The 26290-nt window shown below is 38.1% G+C and overlaps 1 protein-coding gene across 5 annotated transcripts in view; it reads left to right on the top strand.

Annotated features, from left to right (window-relative positions):
• DLG5 (discs large MAGUK scaffold protein 5) overlaps positions 1-26290 on the top strand; it is a 107286-nt gene that overhangs the window by 30396 nt on the left and 50600 nt on the right. For all 5 annotated transcript variants that reach the window (XM_065068508.1, XM_065068506.1, XM_065068507.1 and 2 more), the window contains exons 2-3: positions 10461-10529; positions 22561-22726. In XM_065068508.1, the coding sequence (XP_064924580.1) occupies positions 10461-10529; positions 22561-22726 (235 nt within the window). The remainder of the gene's footprint in view (positions 1-10460; positions 10530-22560; positions 22727-26290) is intronic.

Below are 26290 nucleotides of genomic sequence, written 5' to 3'. Positions count from 1 at the left end.
TGTTTTCTATTACCATTTTAATTAACAATTACTGTAAAGAGAAAGACAGAAGACTCTTGGAATGAGCTCTCTTCTGTATGAAAGAGCGTGTAGGTTTTTCCATTGTAGCAACAAAACAAAGTTGAATTTAAAGCCCTTCTCTGACATACCTCAGTGAAACCATCCCTGACACCTTTTTTTTAAATTATTTTTCTTGAAGGCTGGGATACTTAGAAGCTGAATACTGAAGCATGCTATGAAGAGCAGTATAAGGATAATTCATTTTTTAGGGCTTAGTTGGGGAGTATGGATCTCCTTTCAAGGAGGTTACTTGAGCATTATGTCAGGCTTCATACAAAGTAGCCTGAATCTCTTTTTCTAAAGGTGCATGATTTGAAAAAGTCAAATCTCATAATACCACTTGAATTTCAAAGGTGTGTTGAGTATTGACTTCCACATAGTCCAAGTTTGAATTATTGTATTGATACATCTCTTGCAATCCTTAAGAGCAGTAGATGTGAGCTGGTTTGTGACTTGTAAGAAAATGAGGAATTCAGGCTAGAAACAATAGGCTCTTAAGTTTTTCCTGATTAGTTATTATTTGTAGTGTGTAGAACAGCATATGAGGAGATATTGTGTAACAATAACTTCTTCAATCAGTTGCTGGTTTAGCTCTTGAATAGTAATGTTCTGTGTTTTGAGAAGCTACTTTGTTCTGTTTCTTATTAGAAAGGGAAATTTGGTCCTTATTAATAAGCTAGGACTGTAGAAATCAGGAGGATATTCCCAGAAGACAGATTTATGAGATTGAATTGTACACACCAGACGAGTTTAGATAAGGTAGGTAGTATGGGGAGAGGGGAAAAGAGCCTTTGGACTTTGATATGTTACTCCTCTGCTTGGAATCACAAAGGACTGGCCTAAACGTGGCTTTTTTTTTTCCCCCCTGAGCTGTAGATAGCACAAGCCCTTGGTGTGATGGTGGTTGTGTTTGTGTCGAGTTGCTTTCTTCCTTGTGTGCTTAATTCTTCTCCTGTACAGCAGTAAGCTAGAATTACATTAAACCACTTTGTCCTTGTTTAAAAGTCTGCAGAGCAGGATAGCTACCTGACTTGAACTGTACCATTATCATTGAAGCAGACTAGTTCTTATATATAGACTATGTTTATAGATGGGTGTAGGTACATATGTGTTCTTGATGACTTGTCCTAAAAAAACAGTTTGAACCATAATGCTTGTTTGTTATGGGCAAAGTTTGAATTGCCAGAGGAAAGCTCCAGTTAGGCACGTGATGGACGCGGCTCCAGGCTCCAGGCGTGTCCCCAGCTGCTTCTGCAGGGGAAATACCCGGCTGCAAGATACAGTGAGTTAATGAAAGGACTGGATGTGTCAAGAGGCTAATCTTGAGGAATTAATGCTTGCTTTCCTTGTTACCTGGTAGATTTCTAGTCTTTTGCATGTCAGTGTCTGCAGTTTTAAATACCTGTAGCTGCTTTTTCCTTTGTTCTTCCATGGAGGTTTTTGTAATGGCCTGGCCTCTTTACAAACATAATTAGGTGGTTACTTTGATTTAATTCCAAAATTTAAATTAAATTTTAAATATAGCATTTAGCTGTAGAGTTAATAATGCTATTTTTTAAATTTCAGTTTGCCATTCTTATTACCTGACTATACAATTATTTGATGAAACAATATACTACAAAGCTTTGTGTACATCTGTGCAAACTAAGTGAAGTTTGAATTTTTTGTCACCATTACAAATTTAGCAAGGCAACTGTTGCTGATTCAGAATACATTTGTAGGGATCTAGTATTTACCACCTTCATCCCACAACAGTTTCTTGCTCATGGCTGCATAATGTGTGGGTGTTTTCTGAACATAATTTCCTTTCACTTAAATCCTTCTAGAGTCAGTTACAAATTGCAGATGGTGTCATCCTCCAGAAATCTTAGACAGATTACTTGCAAAGCTTCTGGAGTATAGCTTGATGTAAAGAATTACCTCCAGATGTGGAAATAACTTTGCGAAGTGAGCTTTTCCTGAAAGCAGTGCTGCATAATGAAATGGGTAACCAACAAGTCTTTCTTCAAACTTAAAGAACTGGTCAGTGTGCTAGGAAAAATGGATGTGGATATATTATTATCTGGGGTTAAAAGAGCTCAGAAGTGCTCCAGCATCAACAGGTTTGAAGTGTGGGTTCCTGTGGATAGAGACCATTTGTAGCAGGAGCAATATACTCGGGCAATTCCTTATTTGCTGAGATGACTTATATACTGTTTAACTTCTGCTGTACTTGGCAGTAAAACTCATAAAATGGACCAGAAAGACTGATTAGTGGCCTTGAAAATGGGATTTTCTAAGTGTCTGTCAGATGAAAATGAATCATTATCTAGACACAGGGCAGATGAGAAACTTTTTAGGAATAGACAGGTCAAAGCTAGCACAGCCTATTGAAACAGTGTTGAGTAATAGGCAGCTGGGACCAAATGGGCCCAGGCCAGGTGCAAGGATAGGCAGAACTGGGATGTGCTTTAAGAACTGATAAGTAGAACAAAAAAGTTTGCAGGTGCTCCCTGGCTGGGGTAGATTGATGGTACCCGATGTCCTCCCACTGCCATGTGTGCAGAGGAGGAGAAATCCGTAGCTGCTTTGTGTTGGAGGTGGCATCTCATGGGTGGCTGTAGGGATGAAGAGTGCAGTGCTCAAGGTTGCGTGGGTCTGTGAGGGCCTGCTGGGGACTGCCATCGCAGCGCTGCCCAGGTGAAGAAGCCTTGAGCACTTCAGCAATACCTGGAATATCCAGCAAATGGTCAGAATGCCAATTTGCTGGACACCGTGCGGATGGAATTCTGAAGGAGCACGTGATTGCCAAGTGGATTTAGGCCCTAGGTTATCCGATTTCCTTCCTAGAGGGAAAGGGATTGGTCAATGTCCTCTACTGCATTTTGTTAATCCGGGAGGTTTAATGAAAATTTACATCTCTCATTTAATTATATCCTCTTATGTATAATGTAGTGAGTAATCTAGATTAAGATGATAACTTTAGGAGAAATGGAGTTTCAGATTGCAGGAAGCTTGTTAGAAAGTAAAATGCTCTTATATTTTTTTATGTGTGTCCCCACCCCCCCTTTTTTTTTTTCCTCTCCATTGGTTTATCATGCAGAACCCAGCAAAAAAATGTAATGTCCATGACAGCTAGAAGCGACAAAATGAATGGATGCACTGGCCTTCTTACCAGTGGAATGGAGATGGGTATTTCCAGACTAGGTTAACTGGCTTTGTTAAAGCAGCGATGTTAAAAATAATTAATAGAAATGATTTCTATGTTTATTTAATAAGGTAGTCAGCTGTAATAACACGTGTTTGTAGAACAGAAGACAGCACTGCTGCATTGATAGTAATGCAAGGACCACCTGTATAATCCACATAAGCTGAAATGAATGACAACTGAAATGAATGAAATGAAATGGCTGACAACTGCATTGCAGTTTTACTAAGTCTTGAATTTAAATGTAGCTTTTTCCTATCAGTACTAAAACTGAAGTTAAAGAATCTGGAGCCAGTTATTCTTTTCTCCACCTTTTGAGTGTCAGCTTACAAAAATATGCATTAGTCTTGTAAGAAAGTCAGCAGTGAAGGCAGTGTGTGCAGCTCTACAAACTGAAAGTTGTTCTTTTGCCAGAATCTGAGTAATGTAAATTTGCATGCTGATATTTTTGTGGTAGCCAGGTATATTGCTGTTAGCCTTAAAATAACTGAAAAATCATCACCCATCTTGCTGCACTAGCTAATGGAAATTCAGGGCTGTAAGAGCAGGGCACGGTCATTTGCTGTTGCAGTTTTCCTCAGCTGAAATGGGGTGTTGGAGACAAATGACTTGTCAAGACAAAATGCACTCACTCCAGTAGAGTTAAAAGCCGTCCCAGTCAAAAAGCAAGAACACAAAGGTTAAAGCAGTTGTTTCTGGAAAGGTTAAAGCAGTTGTTTCTGGTTCAGAACCGGAATTGCTGCAGGACGTTTTGAATAAGTAATAGCAGCAGCAATTATGATTGCATCTTTGGTCCTACTGCTCCAGCAGATATATTTAGTCACTTCTGATGTGGTTTCACATAGTGCCAGACATTAAATTAGTCATTTTATAAATTGCAAAGAAAGAAATGAAAGATTGGAGGTAGCAAGGGGCGTTATTTCTAGCTGACCTGATATGCTTGGGTGTGGTTTTGTTTGTTTTTTTAAGCATAGTTTTTTTTTTACATCTTTGCTCCCAATTACCAGCTGGTAATAGCTGCTATCCTGCTAATAAAACTTCATGGTAATTTGGCTCTTCAAAATTGCTTCCATTCTGCTCTTTAAAGCATCGTTAGAGCATCATGTCCATGGCAAAATAACTTGAATGCTGTCAGCTGAAGTACTGTCATCATGTGTGTTTTGTGAACCGAGCTATGCAAATCCAGATCTGTAAAGATTTTTAATCTTTTCTGTGCTTCTTTGTGTGAAAAGAGGATGATTGGACCCAGTGCTCGGAATGTGGTAAACAAGAACAGATAACGCTAATAAAGTATGTGGACAGTAGCAAGTGTATCTTAATGATAAAGTGATAATGTAGAAAAATGAACTACCTTGTTTTCTTGTCTTTTACCCTTTCATCTTATCTTTCTCATGGCTACTATTCTGCTTTTTTTAATGAAGGCACCGACATCTGCTTCCTTTCATATTTCACATTGCAGTAATATGCACAACAATAGTCCAGTGACTTGGATTTCTCTTAAAGATAGGTTGTAAATTCTTTTCAGTATAACTCACTATATTGCTTCCTGGCTAAAGAAAAAAATATCTATAGCAATGAGCATAGATGTTGCTAGAGAGGATACACTTAGGAATGCATATTTAGAAATATCAGTCTGTGGCTTTGTTCTACTATGAAGTGTTTTGAACAGATGTTGCCAAGAAAATAGGAATTTTACAGATGTCTAGTGTTGTTTCTAACACTTGAAGATCAAATGCTGTACTTGACTGTATGACTGACAACTAGGAAATTAAGCATCTGAACTCTGGGCTTCTTTAGTGATGTCTCTGGCCTATGGCAGGTTACTTAACTTTTCTGAATCTAAACCTAGAGAGAAATTGTCATATTAAATCAAAATCAGCCTGACTTCTTCTGTCACCAGTGCTGGATTTTGCTAAATGTTTCAGATAAAGGTGCCAGAGTCCTTGCTTGTGTGTGAAGTGTTCTGTCCATAACAAGAGGTTTTTAATTGCTTAGAATTGAAAGATGGCCTAAGCGCTAAAGCGCTTTTAATATTACTATCTTAATATTTCCTAAATAGGTTGTTATAAGATGTTTTCTACATTGTAAAAGGAAAATGAACTTTTTGACCCTCACTGTCTCTGTGAAAGTTACAGACTAAATGTTCATTTAGTTTTCATGGTGTCCTAAAGATGAGAGGATTTTATGCTGCAGGGCACAGTAGTAAGGAACCAAAGGTGTGCAGAGTAAGTAACAAAACCATATTTAAAACAGTTGAGGCAAGTTTTGCTGGTATGGCCTCTACTACTGTGTTACCTTTATTGCTAAGTTTGTAACTTTGTCTTGGAGTTACCAGTATCCTTAAAGGTAAATTACTGTGAAACATCTGAAATAACTACGACATGGGTGGAAGCAAATACCCAATTGAGGGTTTTGTGTGAGATCAGAATTTAACATCTGAACGTCACACAATTTGCAAGAATGGACCACGTCTTATGGTTTCTGACAAACCTGGCTGCACAGGTGGCGAAGAACACAACAGCCTCAGGGACAGGGCATGGCAGATCCATGTGATCCTAAGCTCCTTGGGCAGTTTGGTTTGTTGTAAAGGCAATGGGAACATTGTAATCTGGGTCATTTCCAGTTTTAATCAAAGTTTTTTGCTCCCCCACAGCAAGTAGGAGTCCTGCCAAAGTCAGTTTGGTTTGGTGCGTGGAGATGTGGATAAACAAATGTTTGTCACGCTGCCATCTTGCCCGGTGCGCTGGACCTCCAGCTGAAAAGTCATTTGCTGACAAGAGGTTGGATCAGCTGGTGGTCGCTGCGCTGGGAAGGGAGCAGGGAGGAAGAGCAGAGTTTAATTAACAACGGAAATTTGCAGCAGGGGGTTGTGAAGGGTTGCTTCATGTCATCCCGCATCTCATGGGATGGAACACCTAATGCTCCTTGAATTAAACCCTGGTTCTTCACACACAGAAACAGGTTCATTATATGTGTCTCTTTGGCCCTGTGCTGAAGGTGTGTACCTGATGCAGTAATTATTCTTATTCCTACACAGTCATTTAGTTAACATAGCAAATTTGGGAAGATGAAATAGCCTTTTGTCGAGGTGAATTATAATTTCCTAAATTTTTGAGAGTAAAATATACCTTTTGATAAAAGAAGAGTTGAAAGCATACGTGCAATGAATTTTGAAAGCTGAGTCCCTCTGTTGTCTGTTGCCACTAGTCCCCTTGGACAGACTGTGCTCTAGAGCCATGAGCAGCGCCTGCAGACATATGTGCATTTGTACATATGAGAGGGTTCTATGCAGCCATGACAACCCTGACATTCATCTAACCCCACATAATGCAAATTGAACACTGTGTTTTTCTCAGAATTTGTTCAATAATTTAGCATTTAGTCATAGAAAAAAAAAAATCTTACTTGCTCCTTTGTGCTGCTTTCTTCCAGAAGATACCAAGTACAAGGTTCTTTTGGAGACTTTACTTTGAGATTAGCTGGCTTGTCTTTTTTAGTCTCTCCTTGAAGTGTACAATACCCAGTGTTATGTGGTGTTTCACAATACAAAGTTTAGAAAGACTGAAGAGAGAAATGTTCTGTTTTAATTATGTGCTAATAGTTTAATTCCGTCCGTCTAGATTTGGCGTTGCTGATGAGGAAATTGCTTGGTTAGATGGTTGGTGTCTCCTTAGGACATAAATCTTTTTGTTTCCTCCATCATCATTGCCTTTTATAACAAGGAAAATATATATCACTGTTTTTTTGTGGACATTGTGTGAAACATGGAGAATCCAGTTCCTCTGCTGTCCCTGGAGGCAGCTTCCACTCTTAAGCAACTAGTTCCTTTCCTGAATTTGCAAGTTTTAAAGTGGCCTTCCTGTCATTTGACTAATAAATACAGTAATAACTTAAGGAAATTTGACTTGCTCTAATTGTTGAAAATAGAAGGAAGTGGGATTCTTAAGACTCTCAAGTATACACTTAGTGATTTCTAAATCCTTCTGCTCTGCCAAAGCTGTTTGATACAGCCGGGAACTGAGACAAAGCTTAAATCTGGATGAGCAAAAAAGAAATGCCACAAAAGTGAGTCTGCTGTGCAAAGACAGATGCTTATACTTTTTTTTATTTTTTGTCTCTGAATGAATGTGTATCTGTTAAAGACAGGTCACTCACTGCTTGGTTGGTTGTTTTTTTAATTAGGTATAAGTAGTATCTACCGTGTTTCTCAGAATCCTGTCATTTCAAGTTGTAATTTTGGACTTAGAGTATGTCAGCAATTGTTATGAATCAGTGAATTGTAATCAAATGTAGCAAGTTTTTGTACTGGGGGACTTGGCATACAAGATGAATACTAGTGGAAATGTATGAAAGAGAAATATTTGGAAAAGTATGGGGAAAGGCATGTAAATCCCTGGGTGTGAAGCACTTTCAACATTAACCTGAAAAAGTAGTTGTGGCTTGTTTGGTTTTCTGTTCTGATCTTATTTTTTGTGCAATTTGACAAGGTGGACAGATAGTTTTAAGAATATGAAATAAAGCAGAAAATTGCTTAGCAAGGGGGATGAGAGGGTAGTATGCAACAAATTTTTTAAAATACTGTGGGCACGTAGCTCATGAATAAATGGGGTGTTCTAGTGCCTTTGATTACTGAAGCTATCTTTTACCTTTTTCCTTGCCTTTTTGCCTGTATCTGAACTCCTGTTGTGGTGATTTTGAGCATTTTCATTTCTGTGAGGAGGTGTCCTATAGAGTGGGGATATACTGTCTTGGAGCATTTTCAGGTACTGCTGAGGTATTACTAGTTTGATTGAGCAGAATACATCAAGTACTATGCTATTTTAGCCTGAATTGAATGTGTACCTGTTCAGTACCTAAAGACGAAAGCTCTGTAGAGTCCTCTGATTATTTTTTCTAACGCTTACTAATAGCGCTTCTGATGAGGAAGGTGGCACGTGTTACCGATAATGGGCTCATATCCTGTGTGGTTTAAAAACAAACCCGACATAACCACAAACAGCTTTGCAAGCCAAACAAATGCTACTAGGTTTTTTTCCTTTGTTAGAAGTGAGGTATTATGAATGGGTCAGATGATTCCTCCCCTCTTCACAATTGTATGTTTTCTTGTGATAACATGCCATGCATACCGGATCTTGCATTTACAAATCTGAGCTAATGTTTTAAGAATATCGCTAGGGAGGGTCATATGTCTCCATTGATGAAGTCAGCTTCACAGAACTTTTCTATCTATTCCAGAGAGCAGAATTTAACTAATTTTAAGTCTTGGCTCTGGCTTTTAACAAAGGAAAAGACAACAGAGAAGATCAGCATTTCTTAAAGATAAATAAAAGCAAGAGGATGAGATTTTGAGTTTCTTCTTTTTCCACTCTTAAGAAGAAGCACAAGCAGCTAACAATCAGTAGAAGTTTGATTAGGTATGGGACTCCAGTGTAATCTTTTAGAGGAACTGGGCAAATTCACCTGAAGTTGCCAAATATAATGAAGTGTTGCTTCGTGGCATGAGATTTTATTGTGCTTGAGTCCCACACGGTTTTGATATAGTCTCGGTACACATTTTCTGTCATAAAGATGTCCTAATTTGTTTAATATATTGATCTGCTTTTTTTTTTGTTCTAATTTTCCTCATGATTCTAATAATTCTAGTCCAGACTACAGAAAATACTGCAAGTCGTATTAGTTTAGACTATGCAAAGAGGTTGTTTTTAATTAATGCAGAAATCATTTTGCTTTTAACAAGTGTATGTTTTCCTTAAAAAGCAGAACAAAACAAAAAACTGACATCTTGTACAACCAACTAGAATTATCTATAACCAGTACATTTCAAATAAATTTTCCCAGGGATTTGTCAGGTTAAATAGCCTATTTCGACTTCTAGTTCCTGTTCTGGTACTAATTTTCTGCAACACATGCTAGTAAAACCAGATGTTTTCCTTGGAAGGAGTTTTCCTTACATTCAAATACTTGTTTAAGTTTGCTTTTACCTATATGTCACTCCTTTTATCAAATGTAGGAGCCTTATTCTTTATCAAGATAAATAAACACACCCCATTAAAGTTAGGGTCCATATAGCTTTTTCTACCTGAAGTTTGGGCCCTAAGTGTGTTTGCTTTTTTGAATTCATTTTGTTGTTATTGCTTGTGTTGTTAGTAAACTTGCATCTAGTCTTTCCCGTGTCTAGCACCATGGTAGATACAGGGGTCATGTATTTTCCTAGTGAGAAGCAGAGGAGATGAGCAAAAACTAGGATTTCTTTCTTATTTTCCTGCCTGTCTTTAATCTATTTCAAAGATAGATCCATGTGTTTTATCTCATGCTGCTACTCAGCTTTTATTTCTTAATTTCAAAGAGACTGGAAGAAGCAAATATTGAAACTTAAGAAGGAGGACTACAAAAAAGTCAGCTCCTGAAAGCATTGAAGCTGTTTTTGAGCTTGGCTGTTGTGAAGACAGCTCACATCCTGGCCAGTACTGAAAATAGACCAGATTTCAAATCACTTTTGCACATAATCACACCCTGTCTTTACTTTGACGTGTTTATCCTGTTTGTGAGGGATGGTGGAGCTGTTTAGTTTGTAAGGTTTTGAAGTAGGACCTGTTTTTCTAGTTCTTCTGGTAAGTAAAATCTAACATACTTCTAAAACAACTAAAATAAAAGGCGCCTCTGTCTATTGGTTTATTAATACAGGAAAGAACTTGCTGTCGTCAGTAACAGCAGATAGCTGCTTTGGTTCTTGCTTTTAAGGTGAGATACTGAAAGTTACAAATGGATGCAAGCAAAATGTATTTACCAATGAAGTGAAATTTCTAAGTGAAGCAAGTTTGAGGATGAGAATACAGATCAGTTACACAATGAAATAGGAGCTGGTACATGTAAAAAGATAGCAAAAAAAGTTTGGACTGTTGCAGATGTCACTCATAATCTTCATATTGTACAGAAGAAACTCTGTATTTTTGGTATATCTGAAGTAACCATTGTATTAGTTCAGTGTTTTGCTGAACACATTTTTACTGTTTCATCTAAAATAGTTTCCTACTCAGTGCATAGTGCAATGTTCATTTACAATTATACATTTTCTGTTAGATTTTTATGCATTAGCGACGTGTTCTCAATAACTTAGTGTGTTTGGCATCTACAGTATCAAGAAAATGAGTGGTTAGCTTGATTTGGGGAGAGAAAAAAAATGTAATGCTGCCTTTATTTTTCTGATTTTTAGGATCTACATACAGTGTGCTGTCCATAATGCCTTCTGATTCCGAAAGCAGCAGTTCTTTGAGTAGCATTGGTGAGTAAAGTATTGATCTAACAATTTGATAAGTGTATCTTTCAGGGGCTGGGAGAACACATTTTTAAGATTGCCTTTGGGAAGGGTAAAGGGGTTCAGGTCATAACATCAAAGAAGTCCAGCTGCAAGATGTAACTGCATCTTCATGAAGAAAAGGTTATACCCCTTCTGTGTAGTGCAAGTTAAGCCTTTTCATAGCTGTATGCAGTTGTTGCCAGTAAAATCTCTTACATTTGGATACGTTAAATTGTGTAACTACCCTTTGAGTTACTTGGTAGTTACTGATGTAAAAATAGCAGTGTTAGTTTCCTACAAATCTCCATATAAAATATATATGTAGGCATGCATATGTGTGTATATATATATGTTTATGTAGATGTGAAAACTGTAGTACTTAAAAATAGTACTTAAATAGTACTTAAAAATATTATTAGCCAAGGTCATAGCCTTTTAAACTTCTGGAAGTAACTGCGAGCTTAAACCATTTTTTTCCTCCATCCAGTTAATTGCTTAATTTTCTCCGTAATGTCATTGGGAAAGAAAATATTAAAACACTAGAGGAAAAAGAAATGTGGACAAAAGACCTCTAACAACACGATGATCTTGGAATAGCTGTTTTAGCTATCAGTTTTCCTCTTCTTTGCTTACACAAATACTTTTATTGTGAAATCTATGTACCAGTCACTTGCCTTGGATTGGGAATGTAAGCTCTTGCATGTTTAAAGTTCCAGTGTTGTGTCAGGCATCTGTAGGCTTCCCTGACAGCAGCAGGCAAGCCAGTTGTCTGTTTAAGGATGTGAGCAGGCATCCGTCGCAGTCGCTGAGCTGAACATTTAACTCCAGCATACAGGAGCAAGATTTTAGCATTGACTGAACTTTTGGCTGAAAATATAGGAAGCTGTGGCATGCTATTTTCATTTTTATTAAGATCACACTTATATGCTGTTGTGTGAAGGAAGCATGTGATTTAATTTGCTATTAATAAATTTGGGCTTGGAATAGGAAGAAGAAAGTTTATAAATTTTTAGGACAGCCAGACTTGAGAAACAGAGCCTTTCAAAGAAGGAGGTTCTTTTTAGGTGAAATCCAGTAAGCTTGTGAAATAATAGGAAGAAGTGATGCCCGAGATAGAAGATGAAGGTGGTCCTTTCTAGTACCATGTTCCTGATTTTAAAACGGAATGGTTCACTTAAACCTTTTTTTTTTTTTTCAAATTTCTGTAATTTTGCGAATGCACATACTCAATTCTTTGTACGTGACCTTTTGGAGTCTTGGAAGCAAAGGTAAGTAAACGAACAGCTAGTGTTTGCCATTGCAAAGAGAACATTTGTGAGTGAACCACTTGCGAACTTACCTGGCCTTTATTTTCTATTTTGTTAATTTTCTGTGTCATAGTACCTTATGGGATACCTGTTTCTGACCAAACATTTGGAATTTATCACGTTACTTCTGAGACATTAATTGTTCCCATATATGAGTCAGAACTGAATTCTTTCCAAACTATGTTTTGTTCATGTTTTAAAATATTGAAGTTCATACTAAATCCTGCTCCATGTATTTTACCTAAAGGGCTGTCCTCGGATGTGTTTTATGCCTTTGGTGTGTGCAGTGATCAGAGTTGTTAGTAACCTAAAAATCAAGTGACCCACTATTAAACAAAACTTGTGATCTACTATTCCCCATAGTTTTGTTTTATTCAAATGATTAAAGTGAGTTAGGTGTTTAATATTGAGTACAGTAACAGCCAGGGGAATTATTTGTTTGAATCTGGCATAGGCTTGCTTAATAAACAAGATATCTTGAGGGTCTTTTCCAACAAAATCTATACTAATAGACATGTTTGCAAGTCACTTCAAAGCTGCAGTCAGATTATTTTAATACTGACTGATTTGTTGAATGACAAGCCATCATAACTGAAACTGTTTGCATGCCAGCTCCCCAAAGGCTTCATATGACTTCTTTGAATGGAATCCCAACAAATACTGAGTTGCTATAGCATTTCAGGAATTTTACATACATCTTCCCCCCAAGTCCCCATCTCACTGGAATGCATTTTCACAAGGGTAGTTCTGTGCTGTGGAAATGATAAGTTTTGCCTGTGAAATGAATACATCAGTGAAAAAAGATAAACAGCTCATGGTTTGGAGACAGTGTAAGCTTTGGAATATGTTCAGTTTGACATTGATAGTTAAATGATCACACACCTGCATATAAAGGAATATTTTCATTTCTCCACTCGCATGTGTCTTCCTCATGGAGCAGAAAAGGGATCTATTTTATTTTTCCTAAGTTCAGATCATGGGTTTTCATTAATATTCAACACATTTTTATTTCTGGTTTACCTTGCTTCTGTTTGTCAAGCAGCTCAGAAACATTTACGTGTTTGACCTTTCAGAAGAACTGAGAAGGGTGTTGGGGCCACTAGTTAAACCCAGATAAAGAAGTAGAGGGTGAATCTTAGCATCTTCTAATTAGCAGAGATAATACGATCTTTCATTTGTAGTTTTTGGACTCCACAGTTCATAAAAGTAATAGAAAAGGGTATGTACATGTGCTTCGTCTTTTCTTCCCAACCTTAATCACTGTAGCTATTGTTGGAGGTGGTTTCTGCTGCCAGAATTCTTAATTAAATGAACTTTTTCTGAAATATTTCCACGTAAGCCAGAATGTTGTAAAATTGAGGTGATTCACTGTGTTTTACAGCTATCCTGCATTTCAGAGTTAATTTATGAAGCTGATGTTATATACATCAACAACATGTTATATACATCAGCCAACAGTGGGCTTGTTTTCCAGAAAAGAACCCTGATCTAAGAACTAAGCTTAAACAGTACTAAGATGAGTGTTCTTAAAAGATAGTTATAAGAAAACATGGGCTCAGGTCAAATATATAAAACATGATGTTAAGATTTGGAATGGAAGAGGGAAGGATGAGAGTCACTGTGTAAATCCGTGATGTGCCTGAGTCTTGGGTATATTTGCAGTTCTGATTCTCCCATTGAAAGAGAAGCGGGCAGCAAGCACAGAGAGCAGTGGCATGGAAGAACAGCGGTGGAGCAGCCTCTGTACAGGGAACAACTGGGTACACTGGCATTCTCTCAGTCTTCGCTCATGTCATAGTCCTAATATGAGAGGAAAGCAATGAGCAGTGTAAATCAAAGAAGAGTTCAGGGCTAGTCTGTCCTGAGTACTGTGGTGTCATCCAAGCTTTTTTCCTCTTTCCCTGCCTAGATGGACTTGCAGGGCTTGAGGGCTGTAGCAAGGATGAACTTCCAGCCTCATGTGTATGTGGTAGAATTGATAAAGCCAGTTTTCCCACCTGTGTAGCAGCAGGGTAGCAACTTCAGAGAAGAAAATCCTCTTCATAGGTTTATCTGCCTTAATCATAGGTGTATCTGCCTTTTTTAACTTTCGTATCTGTATGTAAATAAAACAGAGTGACAGATCATTGCTCTTTACAGGTTTTGCTTGTATGTTTTCCTCATCATTCCAAATTGGTTTAGTTGACAGTATTTTCTTTTTATTTTATGCTTCCTTCTTTTTCTTTCCCGTGTATTAAGAAAGCTCATGCTTTCTTATATGTATATATATGTATATGTAAAATAGGTAGTTTCGATGGGACTAAGGGCAAATATTCACTTCTAATTTTCAAAAGAGGTATGATATAAACTGCTGTAATCCCTGCATCCCACCATTGTTCTCTGGCCCCACCTTCTTCCCCACAAAGGAACAAATCCTCATTAAATTGTCATACTCTCTCTGTATTTCCTTTCTCTTTGCTCTTGGCTAATGACAAATATTTTTGTGTGTAAATAGAATCATCTGTCATCTGCCCACTCCCTGTGCCTGGCAGACCCTCTGAATGGAGCTACAGTCCTGTGTCTTTGACATCAGAATAGTTACTTATGGAGATTCAGTGTCTGGCGTGCCAAGCATGGAACAACAGTGTCACTTAGGAATTGGATAGAAACCAGTAACACAGCTGTAAGTTGCAGTCACTGACTAGTCTCCCACTTGACCAGTTGTGATAATTGAGAGGAAAAGAAAGGCCCCCTTTTTAAAAAAACACTACAACAACAAGAGGAAGAAAGTTTGCATACTGCCACACAGTAATATGACATTTATCATTTTAAAGATAAATGCTCACCAGGCACTCTAGTAAATTGCTTAGTCTTGGTCGACTGACTCTAGGTGGTCCAGCTTAAATGGGAGGGTTGGACCAGATTTCTTTCTGTATCACAGTAGATAATGTTCTGGACCTGTAAAGGAAGGTATGGAAGGCCTGTGTTGTAAAAGATTATCTGTAGATGATATAATCTCAGTCAAATGTTACCTTATTTATATGATACTTCAGCCTGAAATAATCAAATTTGTTCTCAATGGGAAGTTGTAGCATGGTGTCCTTACTACTAGTGTCTCTGCTCCTCTCGGTTATCTACTCTACTTTCAGTTTCCATCCTTTTTACATACTCTTCCATTTTATGAGAATATACTGAGATCCTAATGAGAGGGTTTTTGGAATGGAAAAGGCCTCCTGTCTTTCCACATGTCTGATTTCCTTCTTTCCACAGCCAGATCTCTTTGCATTATTTTGATTACAGCTGTCAATCTTGTATCCTCTTCATTCCACATTGGGTACTATCACCTTTAACTTTTAACAGAATGTTATTGTTCCAACTGTTCAGTTCTTACCAATTTTATTAGTTTTCTTGTTCTTCACAGTACTACTTTTTCCTATGTGAATTTACATACCAGTCTGTAACAAACACTGTCATTGGCACAATTTTATGACTTTTTCTTGCAGCAATGAGAGAGTCATATATCTGTCCCCACCAAGCTTGTCCAACTTTGATGTCAACTGACAGTATTTCCTTGCTTAGTGCTTTGTTAGTTTAGCAGCCTGACAGACTATTTACAGACAGTTGCAATTCAAGTGACTTAATCTGAGGGCTTTAATTCTTACTCCAAAGCAAATGTTACCCCTCCCATTCGATGATAATTCCTTCCATACAACGTGCAATCCTTTATCCCCCATTTTCATGATAACCATTTTGACAAGTGTCCTTTTATGTTGTGGTTTCAGTTTATTGCTTTACACTTTCTTCAGCTGTAATTGTTTTTACTACTGATAGGAAGTATTCAGTTGCAGGTGTCATTTATGATAGTCCTTCAGTGAAATATAAACACTCATTAGTTGTCTGAAAAAGTGATTGATTTATTCTTCCATGACAGCCTATAGGAAACTCTCGCTGTATTTATTTTCTTAATAACACAACCCCAACATTTATTTTTAGTAAAAATACCTCAACTGTTAACACATACCGATAAAGGAACAAGTGACATTATTACACCTGTGAAAGGCCACAAGTGAATGAGAGAACGTACTAGGAATACCAGTGGTACACCACATCAGAATCCTTTTCTGTGCTGCAGTGATTGCCTTCCATGTTCCACCTCCTCACCAATCAGTCTCTCTATTCAGAAGTAATTTTTCTGTAAAACTTGGCTTCAGTAATTAAACTAATTTCTATATATTTATTTCATGTGTAATTTTCTTGTCCTTTGATCTGAGTAGTACCTGTTTAGCTTAGTGGAAGTAAGACTTTTAATTTTGGAAATAAACACCCTCTTCCACCAACTTAAAGTAACTTTATTCTCCTTCTATTTAACTCTGTTCATGAAACATGTCAATGTCTGTAGGACTGATCCTTAATCTCTTTGCCTAATTTTCAGTGTATTTGTTAATAACACTTTTCTCTTAAATAATGAGCACTCTGAATAGCTTTAATGTATTATCACTGACTTGTTTGGGATCCATTTGCAGGTAACTGTGAGTTGCCATGTAGTCATGCACGGTGTTCTCAACTTCTGTCACTTCAGAGGTACCCAAGAATTAATCAGTGGCTCTGATACCCTGTTTTAAACAAAACAACAGTAACAACAAAGTTAAGTGTGCTGATGTATACTGATGCAGTCTTGGAGGATGGGTGTTGGTTTTTGGTTTTTGTTTGGGTTAGGTTTTTTGCTTCTTTGGTTGTGGTTGGTGATGGTGTGTGTGTGTTCTTGTTTGTGTTTTTTTGTGGTTTTTTTATACTATTTTTTTTCCCCTTCCTATTGTTCTCTTCCCTGCGCCCCCTCCCCCCCCCCCCCTTTTTTTTAACATTTGCTGTAACGCATCAGTTTGAGTTACCTGTTGGTCTCTTAAGGGTTCTGCATGAATAGGGCTTGAAAACCGCTAATGAATAGCTGATTGCTTTATGGTATTTTGTTTGCTATAATATCGTCTTAACATTTGGCAGCTCCATGGAGAAATTTCTGAAGATTTGAGAAATTTCTGAAGATTTGGTTTGTCTATAATGATTTGAATGGAAATACAGTGTGTGTGAATACTCATCTTATTCACTCCAGACAGCATGTCTGGAACATGGTGTTTTTCACTGCTCCTTGAGGCACTTTATCAGTCTGCGTGAAATTCAGGAAATCCTTTGGTATCTGCAGTTTTGTTTTGAGGCCATAAAACAGTACGGTGAGATGATGCTCCCAACTTCTCTGCCAGAGATGATGTGAAGGAATGAGGGCTGGTGGAGTCTCATCCGCTTGGCCAGTGTGCAGTAGTTGTCCCATGTGGGTTCAGACTGGACAACTTTGTCCAGGTTCTGCTTTCAGTGTGTGGTTGTAAGCCTGACAAATGTAGGGTTTGAGCTTTCCCACCAGGGAGCTTCTGAATATTCATACCCAGAAGCTTTGGCTGTATTTTTCTTGGTGATGGTAACAGATTTTACTCTCTATTGTATTTTAGCTCAGCAAAGTTCTTCAATGACTTTTTGAATTGACATATCTGGCCTTTTTCCCTCCTCCTTGCTATTTTTAAAAATTAGGCTTTGACTGTGTTTCATGATGGTCTTTCTAGAACCACAGTTCAGTTCTGAAGTCTTAAACTTGCTGAGGTTGGAAGTTTGTTTTACATGCCTGGAGGGTTTGTTTAGCTTGTTATATTCTGCATTAAAGCACATTCTGAAGTGGTACCCATTCTTTTGTCTTTGCGTGTTACATGAGCCTCACTGCTTTGAGTACCTGTTAGGTTTTCTGTCAGATGAAACTGGTTCCACAGTTCATGATTTTACCTGTACGTTCCCTTTCCTCAATGTATTGCTGCTTGTTTTTACTATTTCAAGACCACCTCAGAAGATACATCTGAAGAAATGTATCTAAATGATAACTTCTGACATGTAATCCTGTTCTAGACCTCACAAATTATTGAAAGTAGATATTTTAGCATGCGTTTTCCTACAGCACGCCCAAGTTTTTACTCCCTACCCCTTCCCAAGCTTGGGGAGAAACCCTGTTGGTCATGCTTTGCAATATATTTTGCAAGTATTTTCTGTCATGATGTACAAGGCCGTAAGAAATAATATTCTGAACAACTTTTTTTTCTGTTTTGAAAGGAATGAAAAAGGCTTGACTGTACAATTAATAGTCTCCTGTGTGCAAACAAGAATTGGCACAAATTTGTAAGAGGAGTTGTCAAGGGTTTATATTGCGGGGTGACAATAAAACCCTGGCAGATGTATTGTTAACCCCCTCTCCCCCCCACTTCCCCCTTTTTTGCCCCTCACTCTCCCCCTTCCCACTCAGGACAGGTGATCCGGAGGGAAAGAAGGGCAGAAAGAAGAGAGTTGGAAAAATTAACAATGTTTTACTAATGCTACTAATAAGAATAGAGAAAATAATACAAAATATACAAAACCAATCTTGAAAGTCTCAGCAACTGCAGAGCTGGCACCTGAAGTCCTGGATTAGACTCTGCAGCCAATCGGAGCTGGATTCAGTCTCTCACTAGGCCTCAGTTCGCAGGGACGACTAGCAAGGTCCTCTCCTAATGTCAGCCATAAGCAGAAGGGAAAAAGCAAAGGCAAAAAGGGACGAGATCCTCGTGATCTCCCACTTTTATACAAAGTATTCACGTGAATGGAATGTTATACACAGTTGGTCAGTTTCTTGGTCACTTGTTTCTCGTCGCCCCTCTCGCGAGATGTCCATCCGTGCTTATCAATAAGTTTGCATTCCATTGCTAGGTTTACCAAAACATGTGTCTGGTTCTCCAGGAAAATACAGTTAACATGAAGGCTTTAGCCTATAGGCAAAATTCACTGAAAGAGAAACTTGTTTTTAACAAAACCAGGACAGGAGTTTAAAAAATTATCATAAAATTCAGACATTTGTTAGCTTGTGACAATTGTCTTTTGAAATACAAACTATTATTGTATACTGTGCAAGCAGTAATGAGTTTATTATAATTCAAAATATATTAATGATATTTTTTAAAAGTAGTTGTTTATATATTGGTACCCATTTTTCCACCTCAACATTATATTGATTCAGCATGGTGATACATCTTGGTCAGTTTAACAAGTTTCCCAGCCCACTTTCTCTTAAAGTGTGCTTTTTTTTTTTTCTTCAAAAATTGTGCTACCCCCTCTCCAAATATGATTATGAAGCTAACCGAGCAGTGGTTTCTGTGTGGCTGTGTTATCTCTTCAGTCAGTCATGATTAATCATCAAGAATTGTATGCAAGATAGGATTGCTTCAGCATCTGTTTTTAATGCTGTTCTTTTATACAATCTGTGATGGAAATCCTACAAAATCTTGCTTTAGGTACGTCAGTGTGTACTCAGGACTCAGTGCATGGACTGCATTACAGGCAAAATGCGTTTTGCCCACAGGACGCATCCTGGCTGTGGGTGGTAACGGGAGCTGGTGGGACACCCCTTACCTGGGGGCTGGCCGGGGAGGTGACTTCTGTATGGTTGGGTTCTCAGAGCCCAAGTGCAGCTCACCTGAGAAATGAGTTGCAAGGCTCATGAATGAGTTGCACTTGGCAGGACACGCAGTAAATACATTTCTACAAATCCAGGTTGTCCGATAAAGCAGGCGAGTTACTGAAAGGTGGCACAAATTGGATAATGGAGATTTAGCCTTTAGGCGTGCACGTTTTAAGACCAGTTTGACTGGGTAAAGCACAGAAAGGAAGTACTGTTGCGTAAAATATGCAGTCAGATGGAAAAAGAACACAAAGCTGGAAGCACAGCTCACTTTCCTCCTACTGGATCAAGATGTCAGATGCAATAAAGAGCTTTTAGCATTCAAATATAAAAGCCCCTTTAAAGGAAATGAAGAGTATTGATTTTTTTTTTTTTTTTTTTTTAAATGAAAGAGGAATTTATTGAAGCGGTGGTTGTGGTTTTTTTTTTTGAGCATCCACAAATCTGATTTAACATTTATGAAGCCTTTTGTCCAACTCCTGAAAATGTAAGGTTGTTAATAAATCAAGCAAAGATGAACTTTTTTTACTTGTTTTAAGGATAAGAGTGGGAATATCTGGATTGTATTGATCTGTGTTTTTACAGCACTTAGAAGGCACGTATCTCTTGGCTCGTATTACGTGTTGACAACAATATAACTGCATTTGAGTTGAAAGTATTTGTTGATGTACTTGTAAAAAGTGACAAGTTAATGAAAAATAACCGTTTCTGATACTAAGACAAATGGCTTCATGTTAGTCAAGAAAGCTTATTAGTCAAGAAGGCTAATTAGCCTGTCTTTATTTAAATCAGTCTTGTCTGGCTTGGCACAGTTTTGTAACTGTGTGCACAAATGTTTTCCTCACCTGCAGCAGATTGTTACTGGGATGTTGTCAAATCTGGGAGGGGAGAGAGGTGGAGGAACAGCAGTAAAACCTCCTTTTAGTCTGTTTTATATTCCCAGAGCAGCCACTGTGTGCTTGTGTCGGACTGTGCAGTGGACATTGTCTGTGGGACAGCTCCTGGGGATAATGCTGATATTGGTGCTGGACTATTGTTAATCCAGTGCCCTTTCCTCCATGTAAAGCACACCAGCCTTCCTGATTTATCTCCTCCTTCCTCTTGTGCCCTCTGCATCCTGTTGATCTGTTTTGCTCGCTGTTTTGCTCGCCAGCAGCCCCAGGGTGACAGATAAGCTTTTGAACTTCTCTGTTAGGCCGAGCAGGAGACTTTTTTCAGTGTTAGGTGTTTTCTGACATGTCAGCTCAAGTGTGAGGATGTGCAGGTTGCCACTGAATTTACACAAAACCATGCAGTCTGTCAGTACCTGAACTAGGTTTGTCTGTCGTTACCATTTCACTTGTTTATGAAATTCCCTGCTCATTGATGTGTCCAAAATATTCCAAATGAATACATACTCTGTCTTTTTTAATCTGTTCATTTTTTTCCCTATTTATTCCTTATATAATGAGCCTAAGATAGTGCATTTGCATTGGTGGCTGCATTTGTATAACCTTGCCGTAAAAGTTATGTAGAATGGTTCTTATTTTAGAAAAAGAAAGTATAACTGCATTATAAAAGTGAGAGATCCGTAGTCCGTGTACATGAAGGGGCTCTGGATGTATTGAGGAGTGAAACAAAGCAGTAAGATAAAGCTGAAGTGAAGCCTCCATTGAAAATTCTTTTGAGCGATGTGCATTTGTGCCTTTCTGCAGAATACAGCCTGCTCCTCAAATTTTTTATTTCTTCAGTTCACTATTAGAGCATTTACATACATAATTATGCAATAGTTAGATTAAAAGAACGGTCTGTGCTCATAAATTCTCCTTACAGAATTACACTAACAGCTGAAAGGAATAAGAACAGGGATCCTATTATTCTAGATGTTGTATGTGTGGTAGCCCTGACCCTGCAGGTATTTTGGTGTGAGAACTTCAAAGCACAGGTAGTTCTGCTTAAAAGTTGGAGGGAGTTTTTGCGCTCTGCAGTACATTCCCAAACTGGGCTTAGGTATAAAAAGCCAATCCTTGCAACTCATTAGCATTTGATCAGGGGAAATAACTGTTTGAAATGATTTCTTTGAGAAGGCAGCAATCAGAGAGTGTTATTTTACTTTTGCAGCTTTTGTTTTTTCATTAAAAAAAAAGGCATAGTAAAGGTACATCCTAAGCAGTTAATACATATGTTAACGTATTGTTTCAGTTGTATAAATACACAAACTGTTTCTAGAATTTATCTTTTGGATAGAAAATAATTTCCTTTATATGCTTAGGCCTTTATCTTTCACATCTATGACCTTTATCTTTGAGTTTGCTCTCATGTCTGGGATTAAAATGAGCAGAACTAAAATTACAGTTGAGTTAATTGTCAGCATGTTGTGAAACATAATATACCAAACTCTCATGTCTCAGGTGGAAGAAAACCTCTTTGTATTGGTATAGCTGTTTGAGAAGACAGTAGGCATCATTGTTCATTTCTGATATTAAGAAAACTGAGAATTGGAAGATCCCACAAAACTCTTTAACGTATGACTGCCCCTTAGAGGAAATGCCATATGTAGCCCAGTTGCAGTGATGGTAAATGTGCTTGTTTTCACCAGTGTTGTTAAAGATGAAGCCTGTTTCTCACAATTTGTTGGCAAGTCAAATCTTTGACTTCACACACTGGACTGATAAATTGCAGCATGTGGAAGCATAGAATTGTGTTAAAAATAAATATTGGCAGTAGCACATGGCAAAATAATATGTCTGTGCTGGTAGATAAAGGAAAAGAGCCCCTGTGCTGTAGCAGTTTCTCTGCTGTTGCTGAGGCAAGTGTAAATGACTTTTTTTTTAAATTATTTTTTTTAAAGAAAGAAGAATGTGGTTCTGTATTAGAAATACCTTTGTGCCTATGGCTTCTGTTACTATGGTAGTTCCTGAGGTCTTCGCAATTGCGACCGCAAACTTGCCTTGTTTTTTAGGCAACTTGGAAGTTCATGAGTAAGCAAGGAACCTACTCATGCAAAGTTAACTTGCAACACAGACAGGACCTTTCTGCTAGCATGGAATCTGACTGGAGTTATTCTTGTGTCAACTCACTAATGAAAACTTCCATTACTTGTTTCATTTTTGAACAGGATTCTGCAACCAGAAATGTAGGATCTTTTAAATCAGTGTTAACTTCTTGGTGAAGATGTATTGTTCTTTTAAGGAGTTCTCTGACTGCCAATTATTTATCTCTTGGTCAGGTACAACTGGTAAAGCATCATCTCCACCACCTGTAATAGACACAAGACAGATGAGTGAGAAGCTGGAGACAATATTATATCAGCTCCGTCAGGTAACTCGAGAGAGGGATGAGCTGCGCAAGAGACTTGCACTTTCATCTCCTGGATCAACTTTCGATGACTGCAGGTAAAAACAAAGAAATGTAACACTTTAATTACATTCTCAATAGTGTTTAAGTAGCTTGACTCCTGCTTGCCTGTAAAGCAGCAAAGATATTGTGATGTAAATATGTTGCTTGTAACTTACCTGCATCCTGGTGATGTGTGTGGGTGTAGGTGACCACGTCCAGGTCTTTGAGCTTCCTGTTGAATGTGTATTCCCACTTTGTCCAGCAATGTTGCTGGGAGAATGAGGGGAGTAGGGCTCATCTCTGTGTTGAGAGAAGAAAGCAAATAAGTTCCTTCGTTATGTTATGGGAAGAGAAGGAAGACAGTCGCTGAAGCATGTGCTGTTTTGAAAGCAAGAGAAAAGAAAGGGAAATAGCTCCAAACAATTGGCTGGAGAACAGAAATTACAAGAGAAAAAGATCTCAGCTATTCCTGTGCTTCTGCAAGGAGATAGAAGTTTGGACTTTCCTTGAGGGGAGTAAGTATTTTATAGGACATAAGCTTTCTGTTATGCATATATTGGGGGACTGTGTGGCATTAAGGTGTTGAGAGAAAGATACTCATCCAGTGAGAAGTTACGGGCACTGACAAATTAAAACACCACGTGTTCAAAAGTCAGTTAATACCAAGCAGCCTTGTGCAGCTCATTCTCATTTGAGAGTTGATTAGCTATGAGGAAGATAGTACTCTGGGAAAGTATGAGTTAATTGTAGATAAAGGAAACAGAATTGGTTTATTTTAGAGGAGTAAAGATCTGCTAAAGTTTATAAATGTAACTTTTGGCACACTGAACAGGTAGCTTTTTGCCTGCAGTAAGCACATGTAAAACAAACTTTTTAACCCTGGAAAAAAATTCTGTCATTGAATCTGAAATAAAAGCAAAGAGCAGATTACCTGGGAGATGTTGTATAGCACCTAGCTTCCTTGAACTTAAATGTTCTGTTTGTTGCTGTTTGTATCTTTTACTTCATCAGCTCAACCTAAATGTGTCCAGGTCATTAATTGGACTTTTTGTCCCTATAAGATAAGGTCAAGATTTGAACCACTGAACTAGAATTGGGAGAATCTGTGTATCTTATTCACACGTGAGCTACCCATCTTGATGCCCCCATCCTATCCCAGTGAGTTCTGAGGGCTCCTTTAAGAGCGTTGTGTTCGATCTGAGGGTCTGCAAGTGTTGCGGGAACAGGAGAGAAAAAGGTTGTCAAATGTCAATGTCTTTTGCATAGCTTCCAGTTAGTTACTCGTACAGAGGAACTTTTAAGTCACTAGAGTTTAGACATTTAGGATTTTATAGCTTACGTTAATGTTCTCCATAATCCAGGATACTATTAATAAAGTTTTGATGGGCTGGACTCTGAACTGCCCTAGTTTTTCTCCTTAACTGTTAATCTGCTGCTGCCAGTGTAGGATTTGTGTGTTGTGGAAAATATAAGTGTTTACAGCTTAGAGAAGGACTCATCAGAATAAACATTGTATTTGGGCAGTGCTTGGACAGTGTATGTTAGATGGAGAATGCTGCCTTCCAAACATTAAATATTTGAAGAGTGGGAAATAAATGAAGATTATTAGTTGACATTTTTTTTTTCTTCAGCATAAAAGCAACAGCTCCTCACATCCATATATACCTCTGTAGTTTTCGAAAGCTTCCTGGTATTTTTTTTTACTTTGTTGTGCATTCTTTCCTCATATAAAAGTAATCATCACCCTTCCAGGAGTCAAAGCCCAGACATTGCAAACTGTTATGCTGAAGTGTGAAAGGCGAAAGATCGTTGTTCAGATGGTGACTTTTATGACCCAAAAAGGGCTTTTGTCATACCAAACGCAGGTGCTGCAGAGGCGAATCTCGACACGTCACCACGGCGCAGTTCAAAACAGTTGCGGCTCTCAACACACTTGTAGGCTGGGCTGTGCTGGCGGTGAAGGCTGGCGGTTGCAAAACCAAGAGCTGTTTTCCAAAGCAAGTGTTGACTAAGCCCAGAGCAGTGGAAGAGGAGCCACAGAAGTGGATTGTGATGTGCTGAATCAGCTGAACATGTGTCATCCTGCTGGGCAGGAGCAGGATTGCTCATGCTGTGCTTGTGTCACTTGATGGTGACTGTACATGTGCACGTGTTGTGGTGGTCGAGCAAAGATTTGACCAAATAATTTAGCATGCTTAAGGTGCACTTTAGAGATTTAACCTTGCTATTCTTCCTGCTTTTGTGGTGGTGGAAGAGAACTGCAACACAAATAAACCGCCTGAAGGGACTGTCTTTGAGAAGAGGTTTTCTTTATGTGTGATACATAAGTGGTGGTGGTGGTGGAGGAATTGCAATAGTAAAGAAAAACATTTTCAAGTTGTTGGGTTGGCATTGCCCACAATTGCTGTTGGGATTAGCTTTTGTGTCAGCATCAGGTACATTTAAATGTCAGTCTCGTTGCGGCCTTGATTTATGCTTGGGGTAATTCTACTGGAATACGAAGGATTTTTAGAGCTGTTATACGAGTATCAGAAAAACTATGGGACCATTTTGTTACTGTTTGAACCAATGCTCCTAAAATAGTAACTGACACCTCTCTTTTATTGAAATAATATTTTCATGTACTTTATGAGGCATTTTAGCATAAAAGTGTGATGGTCTTACTTAAACAAGAGTCAACCACTGTGTGCGTTTGAATGGATTGCTTTGTTGCAACAGTTTTGATTTTTGACTTCTGACCAATGCTCCTCCTGTGCATATCCCTGTTTGTCTTGCTGAGACATAAAGCCTTGGAACAGTGCTGCAGAACATATGGCCCTGGCTATCCAGATGTTTTTTATTTCATCTAGATGACGTAAAATGCAGAATGTTACTGATGGCATTGTTGTTCATTCCTCATTGTGTATGTAGGCTAACTTCTGTAGTTACCTACATGGTATCCATAAGTTTATAGGATTTATTTTTGTTTTAAATTAGAGTAACGCTAGTGTTACTTCAGCAATACATGAAATACACGTGATTTGTGTTAAACTTGTAGAACAAGTTCTCACCATTGCTTTGACTCAACTAATAGTTATCCTTTAGTAAAAATTCATACACTGAAATATTTTGCACCAATATGAATTTATGATTACAGGCTTAATATGAACATGTGCTAATGGGTGTGAGTAAGGTTAACACTTCAACTGAGGATTAAACTGTTCTTCTATTAATGTTGTCAATTTAATAACTGTGGTGGACAGATGGTGTCTACTCTCAGGAAGTTCTCCCTAAAGTCTGATTTAAATAAATCCTTGGGTTTTTGTGTTTCTGTCAAGGGTGTGAACATTTCAAATTAAGTTCTACGTATGCTAACAACGGTTATATTTTAGAAGTATTAAGATGGTAGTAGTTTTGGTACTATGCCTGTAACATTGTATGAATAATGTACTAGTTCTTTTGCATCCCTAAACAATTAATAAAAAACCTAAAAGACATCCCTGTAGATATGACTTGAATATTCCATTGCTTTATATTAATTTAGCTTTTAACTGTTGCTGGAGTCTGTCAGTCAAGGAAGGGTTTCTTTGGTTTTGTTTTTCCCAGGAGCATTTCTCTGTAGAGAGGAGAAAAAGAGGAAT

Source organism: Columba livia, chromosome 6 (assembly GCF_036013475.1).
Source record: "Columba livia isolate bColLiv1 breed racing homer chromosome 6, bColLiv1.pat.W.v2, whole genome shotgun sequence".
Classification (NCBI taxonomy): domain Eukaryota; kingdom Metazoa; phylum Chordata; class Aves; order Columbiformes; family Columbidae; genus Columba; species Columba livia.
The sequence above is the reverse complement of the archived record's forward strand: the minus strand, read 5'-3'. Positions and strand labels throughout refer to the sequence as shown.